The sequence below is a fragment of the Oncorhynchus mykiss genome, chromosome 7 (genome assembly GCF_013265735.2).
Source record: "Oncorhynchus mykiss isolate Arlee chromosome 7, USDA_OmykA_1.1, whole genome shotgun sequence".
NCBI lineage: Eukaryota > Metazoa > Chordata > Actinopteri > Salmoniformes > Salmonidae > Oncorhynchus > Oncorhynchus mykiss.
The window spans coordinates 89,792,715-89,814,361 of NC_048571.1; the positions used below are offsets into that span (position 1 = coordinate 89,792,715).

Sequence of the window (21,647 nt, forward strand, 5' to 3'; positions counted from 1 at the left end):
TGCTAGAATAGCACAGGTAGAAGATAGCAGACAGGAAGCAGGTAGCAGACAGGAAGTAGGAAGCAGGTAGAAGACAGGTAGACGGGCAGACTTCACAGGTTAAGGTAGATAGACAGGCAATGTGCTAGAATTGCACAGGTAGAAGATAGCAGAAAGGAAGCAGGTAGCAGACAGGACGCAGACAAGGAAGCAGGTAGCAGACAGGAAGCAAGTAGAAGACAGGAAGCAGGTAGAAGACAGGAAGCAGACAGGTAGACAGGCAGACTTCACAGGTAAAGGTAGATAGACAGGCAATGTGCTAGAATAGCACGGGTAGAAGATAGCAGACAGGAGGCAGGTAGCAGACAGGAAGCAGGTAACAGACAGGTAGCAGTGAGGAAGCAGGTAGCAGACAGGACGAAGGTAGCAGACAGGACACAGGTAGCAGACAGGACGCAGGTAGCAGACAGGACGCAGGAAGCAGACAGGCTTCACAGGTAAAAGGGATAAGGGTACAGGTAAAGGTAGATAACAGACAGACTTCACAGGTAAAAGGGACAAGGGTACAGGTAAAGGTAGATAACAGACAGGCTTCACAGGTAAAAGGGACAAGGGTACATGTAAAGGTAGATAACAGACAGGCTTCACAGGTAAAAGGGACAAGGGTACAGGTAAAGGTAGATAACAGACAGGCTTCACAGGTAAAAGGGACAAGGGTACAGGTAAAGGTAGACAACAGACAGGCTTCACAGGTAAAAGGGACAAGGGTACAGGTAAAGGTAGATAACAGACAGGCTTCACAGGTAAAAGGGACAAGGGTACAGGTAAAGGTAGATAACAGACAGGCTTCACAGGTAAAAGGGACAAGGGTACAGGTAAAGGTAGATAACAGACAGGCTTTACAGGTAAAAGGGACAAGGGTACAGGTAAAGGTAGATAACAGACAGGCTTCACAGGTAAAAGGAACAAGGTGTACAGGTAAAGGTAGACCACCGGCAGACTTCACAGGTAAAGGTAGATAACCGGCAGACTTCACAGGTAAAGGTAGATAACAGACAGGCTTCACAGGTAAAGGTAGATAACAGACAGACTTCACAGGTAAAAGGGACAAGGGTACAGGTAAAGGTAGATAACAGACAGGCTTCACAGGTAAAAGGGACAAGGGTACATGTAAAGGTAGATAACAGACAGGCTTCACAGGTAAAAGGGACAAGGGTACAGGTAAAGGTAGATAACAGACAGGCTTCACAGGTAAAAGGGACAAGGGTACAGGTAAAGGTAGATAACAGACAGGCTTCACAGGTAAAGTTGGATAACAGACAGGCTTCACAGGTAAAAGGGACAAGGGTACAGGTAAAGGTAGATAACAGACAGACTTCACAGGTAAAAGGGACAATGATACAGGTAAAGGTAGATAACAGACAGGCTTCACAGGTAAAAGGGACAAGGGTACAGGTAAAGGTAGATAACAGACAGGCTTCACAGGTAAAAGAGACAAGGGTACAGGTAAAGGTAGATAACAGACAGGCTTCACATGTAAAAGGAACAAGGTGTACAGGTAAAGGTAGACCACCGGCAGACTTCACAGGTAAAGGTAGATAACCGGCAGACTTCACAGGTAAAGGTAGATAACAGACAGGCTTCACAGGTAAAGGTAGATAACAGACAGACTTCACAGGTAAAAGGGACAAGGGTACAGGTAAAGGTAGATAACAGACAGGCTTCACAGGTAAAAGGGACAAGGGTACATGTAAAGGTAGATAACAGACAGGCTTCACAGGTAAAAGGGACAAGGATACAGGTAAAGGTAGATAACAGACAGGCTTCACAGGTAAAGGTGGATAACAGACAGGCTTCCCAGATAAAAGGGACAAGGGTACAGGTAAAGGTAGATAACAGACAGACTTCACAGGTAAAAGGGACAATGATACAGGTAAAGGTAGATAACAGACAGGCTTCACAGGTAAAAGGGACAAGGGTACAGGTAAAGGTAGATAACAGACAGACTTCACATGTAAAAGGAACAAGGTGTACAGGTAAAGGTAGATAACAGACAGGCTTCACAGGTAAAAGGGACAAGGGTACAGGTAAAGGTAGATAACAGACAGGCTTCACAGGTAAAAGGGACAAGGGTACAGGTAAAGGTAGATAACAGACAGGCTTCACATGTAAAAGGAACAAGGTGTACAGGTAAAGGTAGATAACAGACAGGCTTCACAGGTAAAGGTAGATAACAGACAGACTTCACAGGTAAAAGGGACAAGGGTACAGGTAAAGGTAGATAACAGACAGGCTTCACAGGTAAAAGGGACAAGGGTACATGTAAAGGTAGATAACAGACAGGCTTCACAGGTAAAAGGGACAAGGGTACAGGTAAAGGTAGATAACAGACAGGCTTCACAGGTAAAGGTGGATAACAGACAGGCTTCACAGGTAAAAGGGACAAGGGTACAGGTAAAGGTAGATAACAGACAGACTTCACAGGTAAAAGGGACAATGATACAGGTAAAGGTAGATAACAGACAGGCTTCACAGGTAAAAGGGACAAGGGTACAGTTAAAGGTAGATAACAGACAGGCTTCACAGGTAAAAGGGACAAGGGTACAGGTAAAGGTAGATAACAGACAGGCTTCACATGTAAAAGGAACAAGGTGTACAGGTAAAGGTAGACCACCGGCAGACTTCACAGGTAAAGGTAGATAACCGGCAGACTTCACAGGTAAAGGTAGATAACAGACAGGCTTCACAGGTAAAGGTAGATAACAGACAGACTTCACAGGTAAAAGGGACAAGGGTACAGGTAAAGGTAGATAACAGACAGGCTTCACAGGTAAAAGGGACAAGGGTACATGTAAAGGTAGATAACAGACAGGCTTCACAGGTAAAAGGGATAAGGGTACAGGTAAAGGTAGATAACAGACAGGCTTCACAGGTAAAGGTAGATAACAGACAGGCTTCACAGGTAAAAGGGACAAGGGTACAGGTAAAGGTAGATAACAGACAGACTTCACAGGTAAAAGGGACAATGATACAGGTAAAGGTAGATAACAGACAGGCTTCACAGGTAAAAGGGACAAGGGTACAGGTAAAGGTAGATAACAGACAGGCTTCACATGTAAAAGGAACAAGGTGTACAGGTAAAGGTAGATAACAGACAGGCTTCACAGGTAAAAGGGACAAGGGTACAGGTAAAGGTAGATAACAGACAGGCTTCACAGGTAAAAGGGACAAGGGTACAGGTAAAGGTAGATAACAGACAGGCTTCACATGTAAAAGGAACAAGGTGTACAGGTAAAGGTAGATAACAGACAGGCTTCACAGGTAAGAGGGACAAGGGTACAGGTAAATGTAGATAACCGGCAGATTTCACAGGTAAAGGTAGATAACAGACAGACTTCACAGGTAAAAGGGACAAGGGTACAGGTAAAGGTAGATAACAGACAGGCTTCACAGGTAAAGGTAGAGAGAACAAACTGACCTCACAGGTAAAGGTAGATAAGACAGACTTCACAGGTAAAGGTAGAGAGAACAAACTGACCTCACAGGTAAAGGTGGATAACATACAGACTTCACAGGCAAAGGTAGATAACAGACATATTTCACAGGTAAAGGTAGATAACCCACAGACTTCACAGGTAAAGGTAGATAACCCACAGACTTCACAGGTAAAGGTAGAGAGAACAAACTGACCTCACAGGTAAATGTAGAGAGAACAGACTGACCTCACAGGTAAAGGTAGATAGACAGGTAGCAGACAGACTTCACAGGTAAAGGTAGAGAGAACAAACTGACCTCACAGGTAAAAGTAGATAACAGACTGACCTCACAGGTAAAGGTAGATAACATAAATACTTCAGGTAAAGGTAGATAACAGACTTCACAGGTAAAGGTAGAGAGAACAGACTGACCTCACAGGTAAAGGTAGATAACAGACAGACTTCACAGTAAAGGTAGAGAGAACAGACTGACCTCACAGGTAAAGGTAGATAGACAGGTAGCAGACAGACTTCACAGGTAAAGGTAGATAACAGACTTCACAGGTAAAGGTAGATAGACAGGTAGCAGACAGACTTCACAGGTAAAGGTAGATAACAGACAGACTTCACAGGTAAAGGTAAAGAGAACAAACTGACCTCACAGGCAACAAGGTGAAAGGAGTGTCCGGCCTCGTACTTCTGGTTGTCATGGACACAGCCGATACGTTCGCAGGTGACACAGCCGTCAGCCGGCTCAGACACCTCGATGCAGTTAGCAGGGACGTCAGGACAGGGCATGAAGTGACAGCCAATCCGTCCGCCACCCTCCGGGCACGAACACTCCGTACTCCCGAAGTCCACGAAGTAGGACTGCCCCTCGGGAACATGACCATTCTTAAAGCCGGCATGGACACAGTCGTAGTACTGGTAGCCCTCACAGGTACACCCAGTCTGAACGCAGGTAGTACAGCAAGCCCCAGATTCCAGCCGCTCCTCAATACAGTTACTCAGATCAGGGCAGTCTACACCTGTACAGTCCTTCTGGCCCAGGCTACCACTCACACTCAGCAGGAGGAGGACAAGGGCACTGTGACGTAATGTCTGTTCAACTGGTGGGGGACCAGCCATGATGACACCAGATGGATTGAAAGCAATGAGAGTGAAGATGTTTTTCACAGTGTTTTGAGGTTTAGCTTTGAAGTCCTCCTCAAGGATTCAGACACACTCTCTCTGTTCTCAGGGATCACTACCACTCTACAGAGAAAAAGAGAGGGAGACAGGGGGGGGGGGTGGAGGGAGGGAGGGAAAGAGAGGGAGTCAGAGGGGGGGGGGGGGTGGAGGGAGGGAGGGGGGGTGGAGGGAAAGAGAGGGAGACAGAGGGGGGGGTGGAGGGAGGGAGGGGGGAAGAGAGGGAGTCAGAGGGGGGGGGGGGGGTGGAGGGAGGGAGGGGGGATGGAGGGAGGGAAAGAGGGAGACAGAGGGGGGGGTGGAGGGAGGGGGGGAAGAGAGGGAGACAGAGGGGGGGTGGAGGGAGGGAGGGAAGGAAAGAGAGGGATACAGGGGGGGGTGGGAGGGAAAGAGAGGGAGACAGAGAGGGGGGGTAGAGGGAGGGAGGGGAAGAGAGGGGTTTAGAGAGAGAGATATGTAATGTTTAGTGTTTATTTTTATTGTTTATTTCACATTTATATATTATCTACCTCACTTGCTTTGGCAATGTTAACACGTTTCCCATGCCAATAAAGCCCCTTGAATTGAGAGAGAGAAAGAGAGAGAGAAAGAGAGATAGATACATTTACACACACACACCAACATCTGGATTCATAGTTGAACTCTCAGGTTCTGGTCTGTCCCATTACTTTCACTACTGCTGGGTGACTGGTCCAGAGACCTGATATTATTATGACTACACCCTTCTTTCCCCCAGGCCTGCTTTCAAATTCTATTCAACATCTGTCTAGTTTATTAGTTCACCAGGCCTGGGTTCAAATACTATTCAACATCTGTCTAGTTTATTAGTTCACCAGGCCTGGGTTCAAATACTATTCAACATCTGTCTAGTTTATTAGTTCACCAGGCCTGGGTTAAAATACTATTCAACATCTGTCTAGTTTATTAGTTCACCAGGCCTGGGTTCAAATACTATTCAACATCTGTCTAGTTTATTAGTTCACCAGGCCTGGGTTAAAATACTATTCAACATCTGTCCAGTTTATTAGTTCACCAGGCCTGGGTTCAAATACTATTCAACATCTGTCCAGTTTATTAGTTCACCAGGCCTGGGTTCAAATACTATTCAACATCTGTCTAGTTTATTAGTTCACCAGGCCTGGGTTCAAATACTATTCAACATCTGTCTAGTTTATTAGTTCACCAGGCCTGGGTTCAAATACTATTCAACATCTGTCTAGTTTATTAGTTCACCAGGCCTGGGTTCAAATACTATTCAACATCTGTCCAGTTTATTAGTTCACCAGGCCTGGGTTCAAATACTATTCAACATCTGTCTAGTTTATTAGTTCACCAGGCCTGGGTTCAAATACTATTCAACATCTGTCTAGTTTATTAGTTAACCAGGCCTGTTTTCAAATACTATTCATCATCTGTCTAGTTTATTAGTTCACCAGGCCTGTTTTCAAATACTATTCATCATCTGTCTAGTTTATTAGTTCACCAGGCCGGGTTAAAATACTATTCATCATCTGTCTAGTTTATTAGTTCACCAGGCCTGGGTTCAAATACTATTCAACATCTGTCTAGTTTATTAGTTCACCAGGCCTGGGTTCAAATACTATTCAACATCTGTCTAGTTTATTAGTTCACCAGGCCTGGGTTCAAATACTATTCAACATCTGTCTAGTTTATTAGTTCACCAGGCCTGGGTTCAAATACTATTCAACATCTGTCTAGTTTATTAGTTCACCAGGCCTGGGTTCAAATACTATTCAACATCTGTCCAGTTTATTAGTTCACCAGGCCTGGGTTCAAATACTATTCAACATCTGTCTAGTTTATTAGTTCACCAGGCCTGGGTTCAAATACTATTCAACATCTGTCTAGTTTATTAGTTAACCAGGCCTGTTTTCAAATACTATTCATCATCTGTCTAGTTTATTAGTTCACCAGGCCTGGGTTCAAATACTATTCAACATCTGTCCAGTTTATTAGTTCACCAGGCCTGGGTTCAAATACTATTCAACATCTGTCTAGTTTATTAGTTCACCAGGCCTGGGTTCAAATACTATTCAACATCTGTCCAGTTTATTAGTTCACCAGGCTTGCTTTCAAATACTTTTCAACATATTTCTTTGAGCGTTTCCTCTAGACTGCCTGGTGTGCCAGATGTGGGTGGGGTTTACAGTTTCAGGACTTTTCTATTGGTTCATCAAGCCAGGTAAACTTGATCAAGCACAGCTTGAGAATACTGTTTAAAATGATGTCAAATAGTATTTGAACCCAGGTATGCTTCACCCAGTATGCCAGTAGCATGACATGCATACAGACATACAGGCTCCCTACATCACTGCAGCTCTATAGTTATCAGGAGGAGGTCTGACATATCAGAGTGACATTCATCTGCAAGGCCCACATCACCATGGCGATTTGGTCAAAGATGCCATCTACAATGAACAAAAGTTTCTATGCAACATGTAACAAATTCAAAGATTTTACTGAGTTACAGTTCATATAAGGCTCCCGAGTGTCGCAGCGGTCTGAGGCACTGCATCTCAGTGCTAGAGGTGTCACTACAGACCCTGTTTCAATTCCAAGCTGTATCACAACCGGCCGTGATTGGGAGTCACAGAGGGCGGTGCACAATTGGCCCAGCGTCGTTCAGGTTAGGGTTTGGCCGGGGTCGGCTGTCATTGTAAATAAGATTTTTTTTTCTTAACTGACTTGCCTAGTTAAATAAAGTTTAAATATAAATAAGGAAATCAGTCAATTGAAATACATTTATTTAGGCACTATACATGGATTTCACATGACTGGGAATACAGATATGCATCGGTTGGTCACAGATACCTTTTTTAAAAAGGTAGGGGTGTGGATCAGAAAACCAGTCAGTATCTGGTGTGATCACCATTTGCCTCATGCAGCATGACACATCTCCTTCGCATAGAGTTGATCAGGCTGTTGATTGTGGCCTGTGGAATATTGTCCCATTACTCTTCAATGGCTGTGAGAAGTTTCTAGATATTGGTGCTAACAGGAACATGATGTGGTACACATCGATCCAGAGCATCCCAAACATGCTCCAAGGGTGACACGTCTGGTGAGTATAAAGTCCATGGAAAAACTGGGACATGTTCAGCTTCTAGGAATTGTGTACAGATCCTTGGAACATGGGGTTGTCCATTATCATGCTGAAACATGAGGTGATGGAGGTGGATGAATGGCACGACAATGGGCCTCAGGATCTCGTGACAGTATCTCTGTGCATTCAAATTGCCATCAATAAAATGCAATTGTGTTTGTTGTCCATAGCTTATGCCTGCCCATACCATAACCCCACCACCACCATGAGGCACTCTGTTCACAACGTTGATATCAGCAAACCGCTCGCTCACACGATGCCATACACGCAGTCTGCCATCTGCCCGGTACAGTTGAAACCGAGATTCATCCGTGAAGAGCACACTACTCCAGCGTACCAGTGGCCATCGAAGGTGAGCATTTGCCAAATGAAGTTGGTTACGATGCCAAACTACATTCAGGTCAAGACCCTGATGAGGACAACGAGCAACGACAGTTCTTCCAGAAATTATTCCATTGTACAAACCCACAGCTGTCCGGGTGGCTGGTCTCTGACGATGTGGAGGTCCTGCTCTGGCGTTGTTACATGTGGTCTGCGGTTTTGAGGCTGGTTGGACGTACTGCGAAATTCTCTAAAACGACGGAGGTGGCTTATGGTAGAGAAATTAGCATTACATTCTCTGGCAACAGCTCCGGTGGACATTCCTGCAGTCAGCATGCCAATTGCATGTTGTGGTTAGACATTAATTGTGGTTAGACATTAGCCTTAAGCTCAGGTAGACTATATCGTAGGGTGATTACCAGGTCATTCTCACTGTGCACACTGAAGATGCAGCAGATGTTACTGCTGAGCAGTATCAGTAGGACATTAGGCCTTTAGATAGCTAAATTAACTAACGTTAAGTTTTGGTTTTGGGGGGATTGATAGTAATACTATATGTGTTTCTTACAGTGCCTTGCGAAAGTATTCGGCCCCCTTGAACTTTGCGACCTTTTGCCACATTTCAGGCTTCAAACATAAAGATATAAAACTGTATTTTTTTGTGAAGAATCAACAACAAGTGGGACACAATCATGAAGTGGAACGACATTTATTGGATATTTCAAACTTTTTTAACAAATCAAAAACTGAAAAATTGGGCGTGCAAAATTATTCAGCCCCTTTACTTTCAGTGCAGCAAACTCTCTCCAGAAGTTCAGTGAGGATCTCTGAATGATCCTATGTTGACCTAAATGACTAATGATGATAAATACAATCCACCTGTGTGTAATCAAGTCTCCGTATAAATGCACCTGCACTGTGATAGTCTCAGAGGTGCGTTAAAAGCGCAGAGAGCATCATGAAGAACAAGGAACACACCAGGCAGGTCCGAGATACTGTTGTGAAGAAGTTTAAAGCCGGATTTGGATACAAAAAAAAAAAACAGTTTTATATCTTTATGTTTGAAGCCTGAAATGTGGCAAAAGGTCGCAAAGTTCAAGGGGGCCGAATACTTTCGCAAGGCACTGTATCATGGTCCGATAACAAGGAATGCAGCCTTTCTTATCATGGTCCGACAACAGGGATTCAGTTCCTATTGGGCATCAGGACCTTTCAGTCTGCAGTCTGCTCAGGGATCCTACTGCCAGCCCACTCTTCATGGCCTATGAAGAAGCAATGATCCATTTCAGAGAATCTCCCCTCTCCCAGTAGCACATTAAGGCTGTGGGGTTTACATTATGCTTTTCCAGAGGCAGCGTATGATGGATTCATGGGTTCCTCAGTCTGAAATACAGTAAATGTTCCTTCCCTTAAATCTGACATGATCCCTTAAGATCTGTTTGCATTATGGACTCTCAATTGTTATCCATACTCTCATATAACTCTAGATGAAAGAATGGAACATCAGTCCACCTTTCCAGAAACAAGTCTCTCATCATTGCTGCTTGCTATAGACCACCCTCTGCCCCCAGCTGAGCTCTGGACACCAATGTGAAGTAATCGCCCCCCATCTATCTTCAAAGCTTGTGCTGTTAGGTGACCTAAACTGGAACATGCTTAAAACCCCAGCCATTCTACAATCTAAGCTTGATGCCCTCAAGATCACACAAATTATCAATAAACCTACCAGGTACAACCCAAAATACGTAAACACAGGATATCATCCTAACCAACCTGCCCTCCAAATACATCTCTGCTGTCTTCAACCAGGATCTCAGCGATCACTGCTTCATTGCCTGCATCCGTTATGGGTCCGCGGTCAAACGACCACCAGCGAGCAGGCCTTTATAATCAACCTGGCCCGGGTATCCTGGAAGGATATTGACCTCATTCCGTCAGTAGAAGATGCCAGGATATTCTTTAAAAGTGCCTTCCTCACCATCTTAAATAAGCATGCCCCATTCAAACCATTTAGAATCAGGAACAGATATAGCCCTTGGTTCTCTCCAGACCTGACTGCCCTTGACCAGCACAAAAACACCCTGTGGCGTACTGCATTAGCATAGAAAAGCCTTCTGGGACACTGTAAAGTCCATGGAGAATAATAACCTCCTCCCAGCTGTCCACTGCACTGAGGCTAGGAAACACTGTCAACACCAATAAATCTGCGATAATTGAGAATTTCAAGAATCATTTTGCTACGGCTGGCCATGCTTTTCACCTGGCTACCCCTACACCAGTCAACAGCCCTGCACCACCTACAGCAACTTGCCTAAGCCTCCCCATTACTCCTTCACCCAAATCCAGATAGCTGATGTTCTGAAAGAACTGCAAAATCTGGACCCCTACAAATCAGCCGGGCTAGACAATCTGGACACACTCTTTCTAAAATTATCCGTCAAAATTTTTGCAACCCCTATTACTAGCTTGTTCAACCTCTCTTTCATATTGTCTGAGATCCCCCAAAATTTGAAAGCTGCTGCGATCATCCCCCTCTTCAAAGGGGGAGACACTCTAAACCCAAACTGCTACAGACCCATATCTATCCTACCCTGCCTTTCTAAGGTCTTTGAAAGCCAAGTTAACAAACAGATCACCGACCATTTCGAATCCCACCGTACCTTCTCCGCTATGCAATCTGGCTTCCGAGCTGGTCATGGGTGCACCTCAGCCACGCTCAAGGTCCTAAACGATATCATAACCGCCATCGATAAGAGACAATACTGTGCAGCTATATTCATCGACCTGGCCAAGGCTTTCAACTGTAAATCACCACATTCTTATCGGCAGACTAAACAGCCTTGGTTTCTCAAATGACCTCGCCTGGTTCACCAACTACTTCTCAGACAGAGTTCCGTGTGTCAAATCGGAGGACCTTTTGTCCGGACCTCTGGCAGTCTCTATGGTGGTGCCACAGGGTTAAATTCTCGGGCCGACTATTTTCTCTGTATACATCAATGATGTCACTCTTGCTGCTGGTGATACTCCGATCCCCCGCTACGCAGACGACACCATTCTGTATACTTCTGGGCCTTCTTTGGACACTGTCTTAACTAACCTCCAGATGAGCTTCAATACCATACAACTCTCCTTCCGTGGCCTCCAACTGCTCTTAAATGCAAGTAAAACTAAATGCATGCTCTTCAACCGATCACTGCCCACACCTGCCCGCCCGTCCAGCATCACTACTCTGGACGGTTCTGACTTAGAATATGGGGACAACTACAAATACCTAGGTGTCTAGTTAGACTGTGAACTCTCCTTCCAGACTCCCATTAAGCATCTCCAATCCAAAATTAAATCTAGAATTGGCATCCAATTTCACAACAAAGCCTCCTTCACTCATGCTGCAAAACATACCCTCGTAAAACTGACCATCCTACCGATCCTCGACGATGTCATTTACAAAATAGTCTCCAACACTCCAATACTCAGCAAACTGGATGCAGTCTATCAAAGTGCCATGCGTTTTGTCACCAAAGCCCCATATACTACCCACCACCACTGCGACCTGTACGCTCCAGCAGGTATTATTATTATTCTACCTTTATTTCAACAACAGACTGAGACCAAGGTCTCTTTTACAGCTGGGCCCTGCGTATACATGTTTACACATACAGTTTAGGTACAATGATTAAGAAACTACACAAGACAAACAAAACGATCACAGATAACACAAACAAATACAGCAACAGATTTCATTTACACAGGTTATTCCCCTAACAGGTTATTCCCCTAACAGGTTATTCTACTAACAGCACAAGAACTTACATTACCCGAAACAGTTACAAGCACTTCAAAAATAAACATCTTCCAATAAATATTTAAAATGGGCGACAGGGGGACAAGAGTTTCAAGTTTAAGTTTAGTCTGCAGGCTATTCCAGAGATGAGGAGTGTAACAGGAAAAGGCAGCCATACCCAACTCTGTGGAAATCACATGGGCCTCAAGTGTAATCCATGCTTGAGACCTGGTTTTAGGAATTATACTTCTAATATTGATGAGTGATGATAAATAAGAAGGTACAGTAGCTTATTCAGAAGTGCTTTAAAGACAAACACGAGAGCATGTTGTTCTCATCTCACGGTGAAGGGTGAAGGTACCCCAGGTATCACTGCTCAAACTAATAGGAAGGGTGAAGGTATTCTAGGTATCACTGCTCAAACTAATAGGAAGGGTGAAGGTACCCCAGGTATCACTGCTCAAACTAACAGGAAGGGTGAAGGTACCCCAGGTATCACTGCTCAAACTAACAGGAAGGGTGAAGGTACCCCAGGTATCACTGCTCAAACTATTAGGAAGGGTGAAGGTACGCCAGGTATCACTGCTCAAACTAATAGGAAGGGTGAAGGTACGCCAGGTATCACTGCTCAAACTAATAGGAAGGGTGAAGGTACGCCAGGTATCACTGCTCAAACTAATAGGAAGGGTGAAGGTATGCCAGGTATCACTGCTCAAACTAATAGGAAGGGTGAAGGTACGCCAGGTATCACTGCTCAAACTAATAGGATGGGTGAAGGTACGCCAGGTATCACTGCTCAAACTATTAGGAAGGGTGAATGTACTCTAGGTATCACTGCTCAAACTAATAGGAAGGGTGAAGGTACCCCAGGTATCACTGCTCAAACTAATAGGAAGGGTAAAGGTATGCCAGGTATCACTGCTCAAACTAATAGGAAGGGTGAAGGTACGCCAGGTATCACTGCTCAAACTAATAGGATGGGTGAAGGTACGCCAGGTATCACTGCTCAAACTATTAGGAAGGGTGAATGTACTCTAGGTATCACTGCTCAAACTAATAGGAAGGGTGAAGGTACCCCAGGTATCACTGCTCAAACTAATAGGAAGGGTGAAGGTACGCCAGGTATCACTGCTCAAACTAATAGGAAGGGTGAAGGTACGCCAGGTATCACTGCTCAAACTAGTTTTCTGTCATCTCTTCCATGTTACGCTACCTGCAATGGTGACCACTAGCCACGCCAGGCGAACCAATGAAGAGATGCTGGTTTTTAATCAGTGCTCCGTCCCCTCTGCCAACGCTGTGGACTATCGCTTGAGCTGTATGCAGCCCATTCATTTCACATCGTCGCTGCTTCAACGGCTTCTCTCCGTCCCTGCATCCACACTGTATGTCATGGTCCTCTGCTTCCTACGAATGCTGTATTAGATTAAACACTAAGGAGATTTTAGATGCCTTAAAGTGATGAGTTCATATGAGTTCCATGCCTTATCTAGTTGACTATGTCTGCGTTCAGACCAGTCAATAGCATTGCTTTGGTGGTTGTCCTAATAAAGTACAGTGCATATTAGCAACAAGTGGTTGGCTGGGTGCAGATTGTTTGGTTGCTTGTTAGATACTTAGATATTTCATGTTGGCCACATATGATTAAGCTACTCATGTTGTTCAGTGAGAGTACCCGGCGGTGCATCTCTAGGGCAGCTGGGTTCACACCGCTATGTTGGAAAGATAGTTCACACGTGCCACGATGACGCTCGTCTTGCCTCATACGGGGCTCAGCTTATGATTAACATTCCCACATAGTATGCATTCTTTAGCTGGTCTATTGATGTCTAAACGGTGCTGTGCCGTACCTAGCGTACCTTGGGTAAGGTTGTGTTGTTTTGGGGGATTGGTATAGTTTACCGTGCTCACTATTTTATATCGATGCTTTGCTTGGGCAGTGAGCTACCCTGAAGGAGCAGAGCCAATATCACCAAGACTTGCATTGTTCGTTGCTTGATAAATGGTTAAACATATTTCCATGTGATGTTTTATTTATGAAATATATACAGTTGAAGTCAGAAGTTTACATACACCTTAGCCAAATACACTTAAACTCAGTTATTTCACAATTCCTGACATTTAATCCTAGTAAAAATTACCTGTTTTAGGTCAGTTAGGATCACCACTTTATTTTAAGAATATGAAACGTCAGAATAATAGTAGAGAGAATTATTTATTTCAGCTTGTATTTCATTCATCACATTCTCAGTGGGTCAGAAGTTTACATACACTCAATTATTATTTGGTAGCATTGCCTTTAAATTGTGTAACTTGGGTCAAACGTTTCAGGTAGCCTTCCACAAGCTTCCCACAATAAGTTGGGTGAATTTTGGCCCATTCCTCCTGACAGAGCTGGTGTAACTGAGTCAGGTTTGTAGGCCTCCTTGCTCGCACAAACTTTTTCAGTTATGCCCACAAATTTTCTATGGTAATGAGGTCAGGGCTTTGTGATGGCCACACCAATACCTGGACTTAATTGCCCTTATGCCATTTTGCCACAACTTTGGAAGCATGTTTGGGTCAATGTCCATTTGGAAGACCCATTTGCAACCATCTTTAACTTCCTGACTGATGTCTTGAGATGTTGCTTCAATATATCCACATCGTGCTTCACGGTTTGGATGGTGTTCTGCGGCTTGCAAGCATCCCACTTTTACCTCCAAACATAACGACGGTCATTATGGCCAAACAATTCTATTTTTGTTTCATCACACTAGAGGACATTTCCCCAAAAAGTACAATCTTTGTATCTTTGGGATTGGTTTGCACTTTTCGTACCAAAGTACATTAATCTTTAGGAGACATAACGCATCTCCTTCCTGAGCGGTATGATGGCTGCGTGGTCCCATGGTGTTTATACTTGCGTATTATTGTTTATACAGATGAACATGGTACCTTCAGGCATTTGTAAATTGCTCCCAAGGATGAACCAGACTTCTGGAGGTCTAAAATGATTTCTCTGAGGTCTTGGCTGATTTCTTTTGATTTAACCATGATGTCAAGCAAAGAGGCACTGAGTTTGAAGGTAGGTCTTGAAATACATCCACAGGTACACCTCCAATTGACTCAAAGTATGTCAATTAGCCTATCAGAAGCTTCTAAAGCCATGACATCATTTTTTTGAATTTATTTTCCAAGCTGTTTAAAGGCACAGTCAACTTAGTGTATGTGAACTTCTGACCCACTGGAATTGTGATACAGTGAATTATAATTGAAAGAATCTGTCTGTAAACAATTGTTGGAAAAATGACTTGTGTCATGCACAAAGTAGATGTCCTAACCGATGTCATGACATTGGCCTGGGAGTAGGTTTATGAGTCATAAATACCTCTTCCTCGCTTTTTCCTCTCTCTAGCCTACTGATGTGAAATTTGAAAACCTCTTGGTTAACATAGAGATTCTGGGAACATCAGAAGGTGGGGGGAAATTAACTATATTCTGGTAATCCGACCAATTGAACATATGCGGTGGTACTTAATGAATATGATGTCAGTTCGGTTGCCATCTGAGACATTCTCATCAATGATAAGATGACAAACTATACAGTGGAAAGTCTGCACATTGTAGTTATCAGATTCACATGGAATTGTTGTTCAATTTAAATGTGTGAACATAAAATTATTGGTGAAGAGATTAAATGTAATTTTAGCTTCCAAATGAGAGATCAATCAGTGGCCCGCCCCTGTGAAGGGACATGGGTTATACAACTTTTCAAACACGCCCTCCTCTCCCTTCCTATATAAAGCCTTGACGACAATATGTTCCAAGTACGTGAGGTCTGCAGCCTCTGCGTTACAAGGACTAACATGTCAACTACAGAACTAAGCCAACCTCAGCATGAGCTTTGGTTGTGAATGGTATGAACTTTGAACTCTTATTCACTACAGAAGTGATACCTCCTAGCAGTTGAGTTAGCAGCAGCAGCTGCAAACGTGGTCTAGGAAAGAACAGACAGAGTATCCCGTCTACCACACAGCAACGTTACTACAATGTATTCAATTGACCACCAGAGACATTCTTCAAAGGACAAAGGACTCGGTTTGGCAACACGGCCTTCCATCTACCACCAACCTACCGAAGCACAGAGTAAATATTTATTGCATTTTCCTTTTCCAAATGGGCGGTAATTTAGAATGCATAAGATACTGTATTTACGATAGCACAGCTTCTCCCTTTGTCCCTCAGTCTTCCCGCTCTTTCACTGAAACCCAGCCCCTTTTCTTTTGTGTAACCAGCTGTCATATCTGTTCCACCCGCCAGGGACGTTTTCCTTTATGACGTAATTTGTAATCAAGGTATGATTCATTCTGTGTATATGTAATTCTGTGTGATTAGTTAGGTATTTAGTAAATAAATAATTAAACCCAATTTTGTATTGCTGATTCAACTTGTTAGCCAGGGTTCCTGAAGATATCTGAAAGTTGTACATTCTTGGTTGAGACTGAATTAAGGTGACGATTAATATTGACTGCTATTGATGTAAAATATTACTAGGTCGGAAGATTACAGCTCTATAAATATTATTTTGTGGTGCCCGACTCTCTAGTTAATTACATTTACATGATTAGCTCAATCAGGTAATATTATTTACGGAGAAAGGATTTTATAGAATAGTATGTCATATCACTTAATCCGGCATCGCCAAAGACACAACACCGACTTGCCAAAACTATAGTTTAACCACAAGAAATTTGTGGAGTGGTTGAAATACGAGTTTTAATGACTTCAACCTAAATGTATGTAAACTTCCGACTACAACTGCATATATATATATATATATATATATATATATATATATATATATATATTCATATCTGTGAGGGCCACATCACCATGGATATTTGGTCAAAGATGCCCTGTAGCCTTGAAATGTTCATTCAAAATGCACTCTGTCTGTCATGATTGCTTTCTCAATTTGTTTGTAGTTGATTACAAAAATTATATTATTCTATAGCTGTGGTCAGTGGAATAGAAGAGAGAGAGGGGAGAGAGAGACCGAAAGAGAGCGAGAGAGTAAACAACATTCGGTCTCATAAATTTGTTTTCTACTGTGCTCACTGTAGGGAACATAAGCTTTGTCCCAAATGGCAACCTCTTCCCAATCTAGTGCGCTACTTTAGACCATAGCACTATGTGCCCTTACTTGGGAAGAGGTTGCCATTTGGGAAGCACATCAATAACTTCATAGTAACCCCATAGTAACTCAGACCTTCAAGGTCTTACTGTGAGTAAAAGCATGTTGTGTTTCTTTGGGAAGGTATAAGTCAATATTTTATTTTGACATGTTAATAAATACATGCTTTGTTCATTTTGGCATGTTTACCTGCCTACAATACACACTGTAGAGTGCGTACATAGCAAGCCCATACATAGTAAGTCAATAGGGCTAACTGGCTAGCTAGCCACACATCATTTTTAGCTAGCTAGCTACACACGAAGACTTTGCATCTACCTTGCATTACTTTTAGGTACATTTTTTCAGCAAAAAAAGAAATGTCCCCTTACCAGGGCCCTGTCTTTCAAAGATAACTCATAAAAATCTAAATAGCTTCACAGATCTTCATTGCAAAGGGTTTAAACACTGTTTCCAATGATTGTTCAATGAAACATATACAATTAATGAACATGCACCTGTGGAACGGTCGTTAAGACACTAACAGCTTACAGACGGTAGGCAATTAAGGTCACAGTTATGAAAACTGTAGGGGGAGGTGCAGCGTGAGGTAATACAGTAGGGGGGAGTGCTGCTCAGCGTGAGGTAATACAGTAGGGGGAGTGCTGCTCAGCATGAGGTAATACAGTAGGGGGGAGTGCTGCTCAGCGTGACGTAATACAGTAGGGGGAGGTGCAGCGTGAGGTAATACAGTAGGGGGAGGTGCAGCATGAGGTAATACAGTAGGGGGAGTGCTGTTCAGCGTGAGGTAATACAGTAGGGGGAGTGCTGCTCAGCGTGAGGTAATACAGTAGGGGGAGTGCTGCTCAGCGTGAATTAATACAGTAGGGGGAGTGCTGCTCAGCGTGAGTTAATACAGTAGGGGGGAGTGCTGCTCAGCGTGAGGTAATACAGTAGGGGGAATGCTGCTCAGCGTGAGGTAATACAGTAGGGGGAGTGCTGCTCAGCATGAGGTAATACAGTAGGGGGAGTGCTGCTCAGCGTGAGGTAATACAGTAGGGAGAGTGCTGCTCAGCGTGAGGTAATACAGTAGGGGGAGGTGTAGAGTGAGGTAATACAGTAGGGGGGAGTGCTGCTCAGCGTGAGGTAATACAGTAGGGGGAGGAGCAGCGTGAGGTAATACAGTAGAGGGAGTGAGAGGTAATACAGTAGGGGGAGTGCTGATCAGCGTGAGGTAATACAGTATTGGGAGTGCTGCTCAGCGTGAGGTAATACAGTAGGGGGAGTGCTGCTCAGCGTGAGGTAATACAGTAGGGGGAGGTGCTGCTCAGCGTGAGGTAATACAGTACGGGGGTGTGATGCTCAGCGTGAGATAATACAGTAGGGGGAGTGCTGCTCAGCGTGAGGTAATACAGTAGGGGGAGTGCTGCTCAGCGTGAGGTAATACAGTAGGGAGAGTGCTGCTCAGCATGAGGTAATACAGTAGGGGGAGTGCTGCTCAGCATGAGGTAATACAGTAGGGGGAGTGCTGCTCAGCGTGAGGTAATACAGTAGGGGGAGTGCTGCTCAGCGTGAGGTAATACAGTAGGGGGAGTGCTGCTCAGCATGAGGTAAAACAGTAGGGGGAGTGCTGCTCAGCGTAAGGTAATACAGTAGGGGGAGTGCTGCTCAGCATGAGGTAAAACAGTAGGGGGAGTGCTGCTCAGCGTAAGGTAATACAGTAGGGGAGTGCTGCTCAGCGTAAGGTAATACAGTAGGGGGAGTGCTGCTCAGCGTGAGGTAAAACAGTAGGGGGAGTGCTGCTCAGCGTGAGGTAATACAGTAAGGGGAGGAGCAGTGTGAGGTAATACAGTAGGGGGAGTGAGAGGTAATACAGTAGGGGGAGGAACAGCGTGAGGTAATACAGTAGGGGTAGTGAGAGTTAATACAGTAGGGGGACTGCTGCGCAGCGTGAGGTAATACAGTAGTGAGAGGAGCAGCGTGAGGTAATACAGTAGGTGGAATGCTGCTCAGCGTAAGGTAAAACAGTAGGGGGAGCGCTACTCGGCCTGAGGTAATACAGTAGGGAGAGTGAGAGGTAATACATTAGGGAGGAGTGCTGCTCAGCGTGAGGTAATACAGTAGGTGGAATGCTGCTCAGCGTGAGGTAATACAGTAGGGGGAGTGCTGCTCAGCGTGAGGTAATACAGTAGGGGGAGTGCTGCTCAGCGTGAGGTAATACAGTAGGGAGAGTGCTGCTCAGCGTGAGGTAATACAGTAGGGGGAGGTGTAGAGTGAGGTAATACAGTAGGGGGGAGTGCTGCTCAGCGTGAGGTAATACAGTAGGGGGAGGTGTAGAGTGAGGTAATACAGTAGGGGGAGTGCTGCTCAGCGTGAGGTAATACAGTAGGGGGAGGTGTAGAGTGAGGTAATACAGTAGGGGGGAGTGCTGCTCAGCGTGAGGTAATACAGTAGGGGGAGGAGCAGCGTGAGGTAATACAGTAGGGGGAGTGAGAGGTAATACAGTAGGGGGAGTGCTGCTCAGCGTGAGGTAATACAGTATTGGGAGTGCTGCTCAGCGTGAGGTAATACAGTAGGGGGAGTGCTGCTCAGCGTGAGGTAATACAGTAGGGGGAGGTGCTGCTCAGCGTGAGGTAATACAGTAGGGGGGTGTGCTGCTCAGCGTGAGGTAATACAGTAGGGGGAGTGCTGCTCAGCGTGAGGTAATACAGTAGGGAGAGTGCTGCTCAGCGTGAGGTAATACAGTAGGGGGAGGTGTAGAGTGAGGTAATACAGTAGGGGGGAGTGCTGCTCAGCGTGAGGTAATACAGTAGGGGGAGGAGCAGCGTGAGGTAATACAGTAGAGGGAGTGAGAGGTAATACAGTAGGGGGAGTGCTGATCAGCGTGAGGTAATACAGTATTGGGAGAGCTGCTCAGCGTGAGGTAATACAGTAGGGGGAGTGCTGCTCAGCGTGAGGTAATACAGTAGGGGGAGGTGCTGCTCAGCGTGAGGTAATACAGTACGGGGGTGTGATGCTCAGCGTGAGATAATACAGTAGGGGGAGTGCTGCTCAGCGTGAGGTAATACAGTAGGGGGAGTGCTGCTCAGCGTGAGGTAATACAGTAGGGAGAGTGCTGCTCAGCATGAGGTAATACAGTAGGGGGAGTGCTGCTCAGCGTGAGGTAATACAGTAGGGGGAGTGCTGCTCAGCGTGAGGTATTACAGTAGGGGGAGTGCTGCTCAGCATGAGGTAAAACAGTAGGGGGAGTGCTGCTCAGCGTAAGGTAATACAGTAGGGGGAGTGCTGCTCAGCATGAGGTAAAACAGTAGGGGGAGTGCTGCTCAGCGTAAGGTAATACAGTAGGGGAGTGCTGCTCAGCGTAAGGTAATACAGTAGGGGGAGTGCTGCTCAGCGTGAGGTAAAACAGTAGGGGGAGTGCTGCTCAGCGTGAGGTAATACAGTAAGGGGAGGAGCAGTGTGAGGTAATACAGTAGGGGGAGTGAGAGGTAATACAGTAGGGGGAGGAACAGCGTGAGGTAATACAGTAGGGGTAGTGAGAGTTAATACAGTAGGGGGACTGCTGCGCAGCGTGAGGTAATACAGTAGTGAGAGGAGCAGCGTGAGGTAATACAGTAGGTGGAATGCTGCTCAGCGTAAGGTAAAACAGTAGGGGGAGCGCTACTCGGCCTGAGGTAATACAGTAGGGAGAGTGAGAGGTAATACATTAGGGAGGAGTGCTGCTCAGCGTGAGGTAATACAGTAGGTGGAATGCTGCTCAGCGTGAGGTAATACAGTAGGGGGAGTGCTGCTCAGCGTGAGGTAATACAGTAGGGGGAGTGCTGCTCAGCGTGAGGTAATACAGTAGGGAGAGTGCTGCTCAGCGTGAGGTAATACAGTAGGGGGAGGTGTAGAGTGAGGTAATACAGTAGGGGGGAGTGCTGCTCAGCGTGAGGTAATACAGTAGGGGGAGGTGTAGAGTGAGGTAATACAGTAGGGGGAGTGCTGCTCAGCGTGAGGTAATACAGTAGGGGGAGGTGTAGAGTGAGGTAATACAGTAGGGGGGAGTGCTGCTCAGCGTGAGGTAATACAGTAGGGGGAGGAGCAGCGTGAGGTAATACAGTAGGGGGAGTGAGAGGTAATACAGTAGGGGGAGTGCTGCTCAGCGTGAGGTAATACAGTATTGGGAGTGCTGCTCAGCGTGAGGTAATACAGTAGGGGGAGTGCTGCTCAGCGTGAGGTAATACAGTAGGGGGAGGTGCTGCTCAGCGTGAGGTAATACAGTAGGGGGGTGTGCTGCTCAGCGTGAGGTAATACAGTAGGGGGAGTGCTGCTCAGCGTGAGGTAATACAGTAGGGAGAGTGCTGCTCAGCGTGAGGTAATACAGTAGGGGGAGGTGTAGAGTGAGGTAATACAGTAGGGGGGAGTGCTGCTCAGCGTGAGGTAATACAGTAGGGGGAGGAGCAGCGTGAGGTAATACAGTAGGGGGAGTGAGAGGTAATACAGTAGGGGGAGTGCTGATCAGCGTGAGGTAATACAGTATTGGGAGTGCTGCTCAGCGTGAGGTAATACAGTAGGGGGAGTGCTGCTCAGCGTGAGGTAATACAGTAGGGGGAGGTGCTGCTCAGCGTGAGGTAATACAGT

The 21,647-nt window shown here is 45.2% G+C and overlaps 1 protein-coding gene across 1 annotated transcript in view; it reads right to left on the minus strand.

Moving 5' to 3' along the window:
* Nucleotides 1-21,647, minus strand: part of LOC110528697 (fibulin-2) — a 127,683-nt gene that overhangs the window by 93,103 nt on the left and 12,933 nt on the right. Inside the window, exon 2 of the mRNA XM_036984360.1 lies at nucleotides 4,113-4,709. Coding sequence (XP_036840255.1) covers nucleotides 4,113-4,583 — 471 coding nt within the window. The 5' untranslated portion in view covers nucleotides 4,584-4,709. The remainder of the gene's footprint in view (nucleotides 1-4,112; nucleotides 4,710-21,647) is intronic.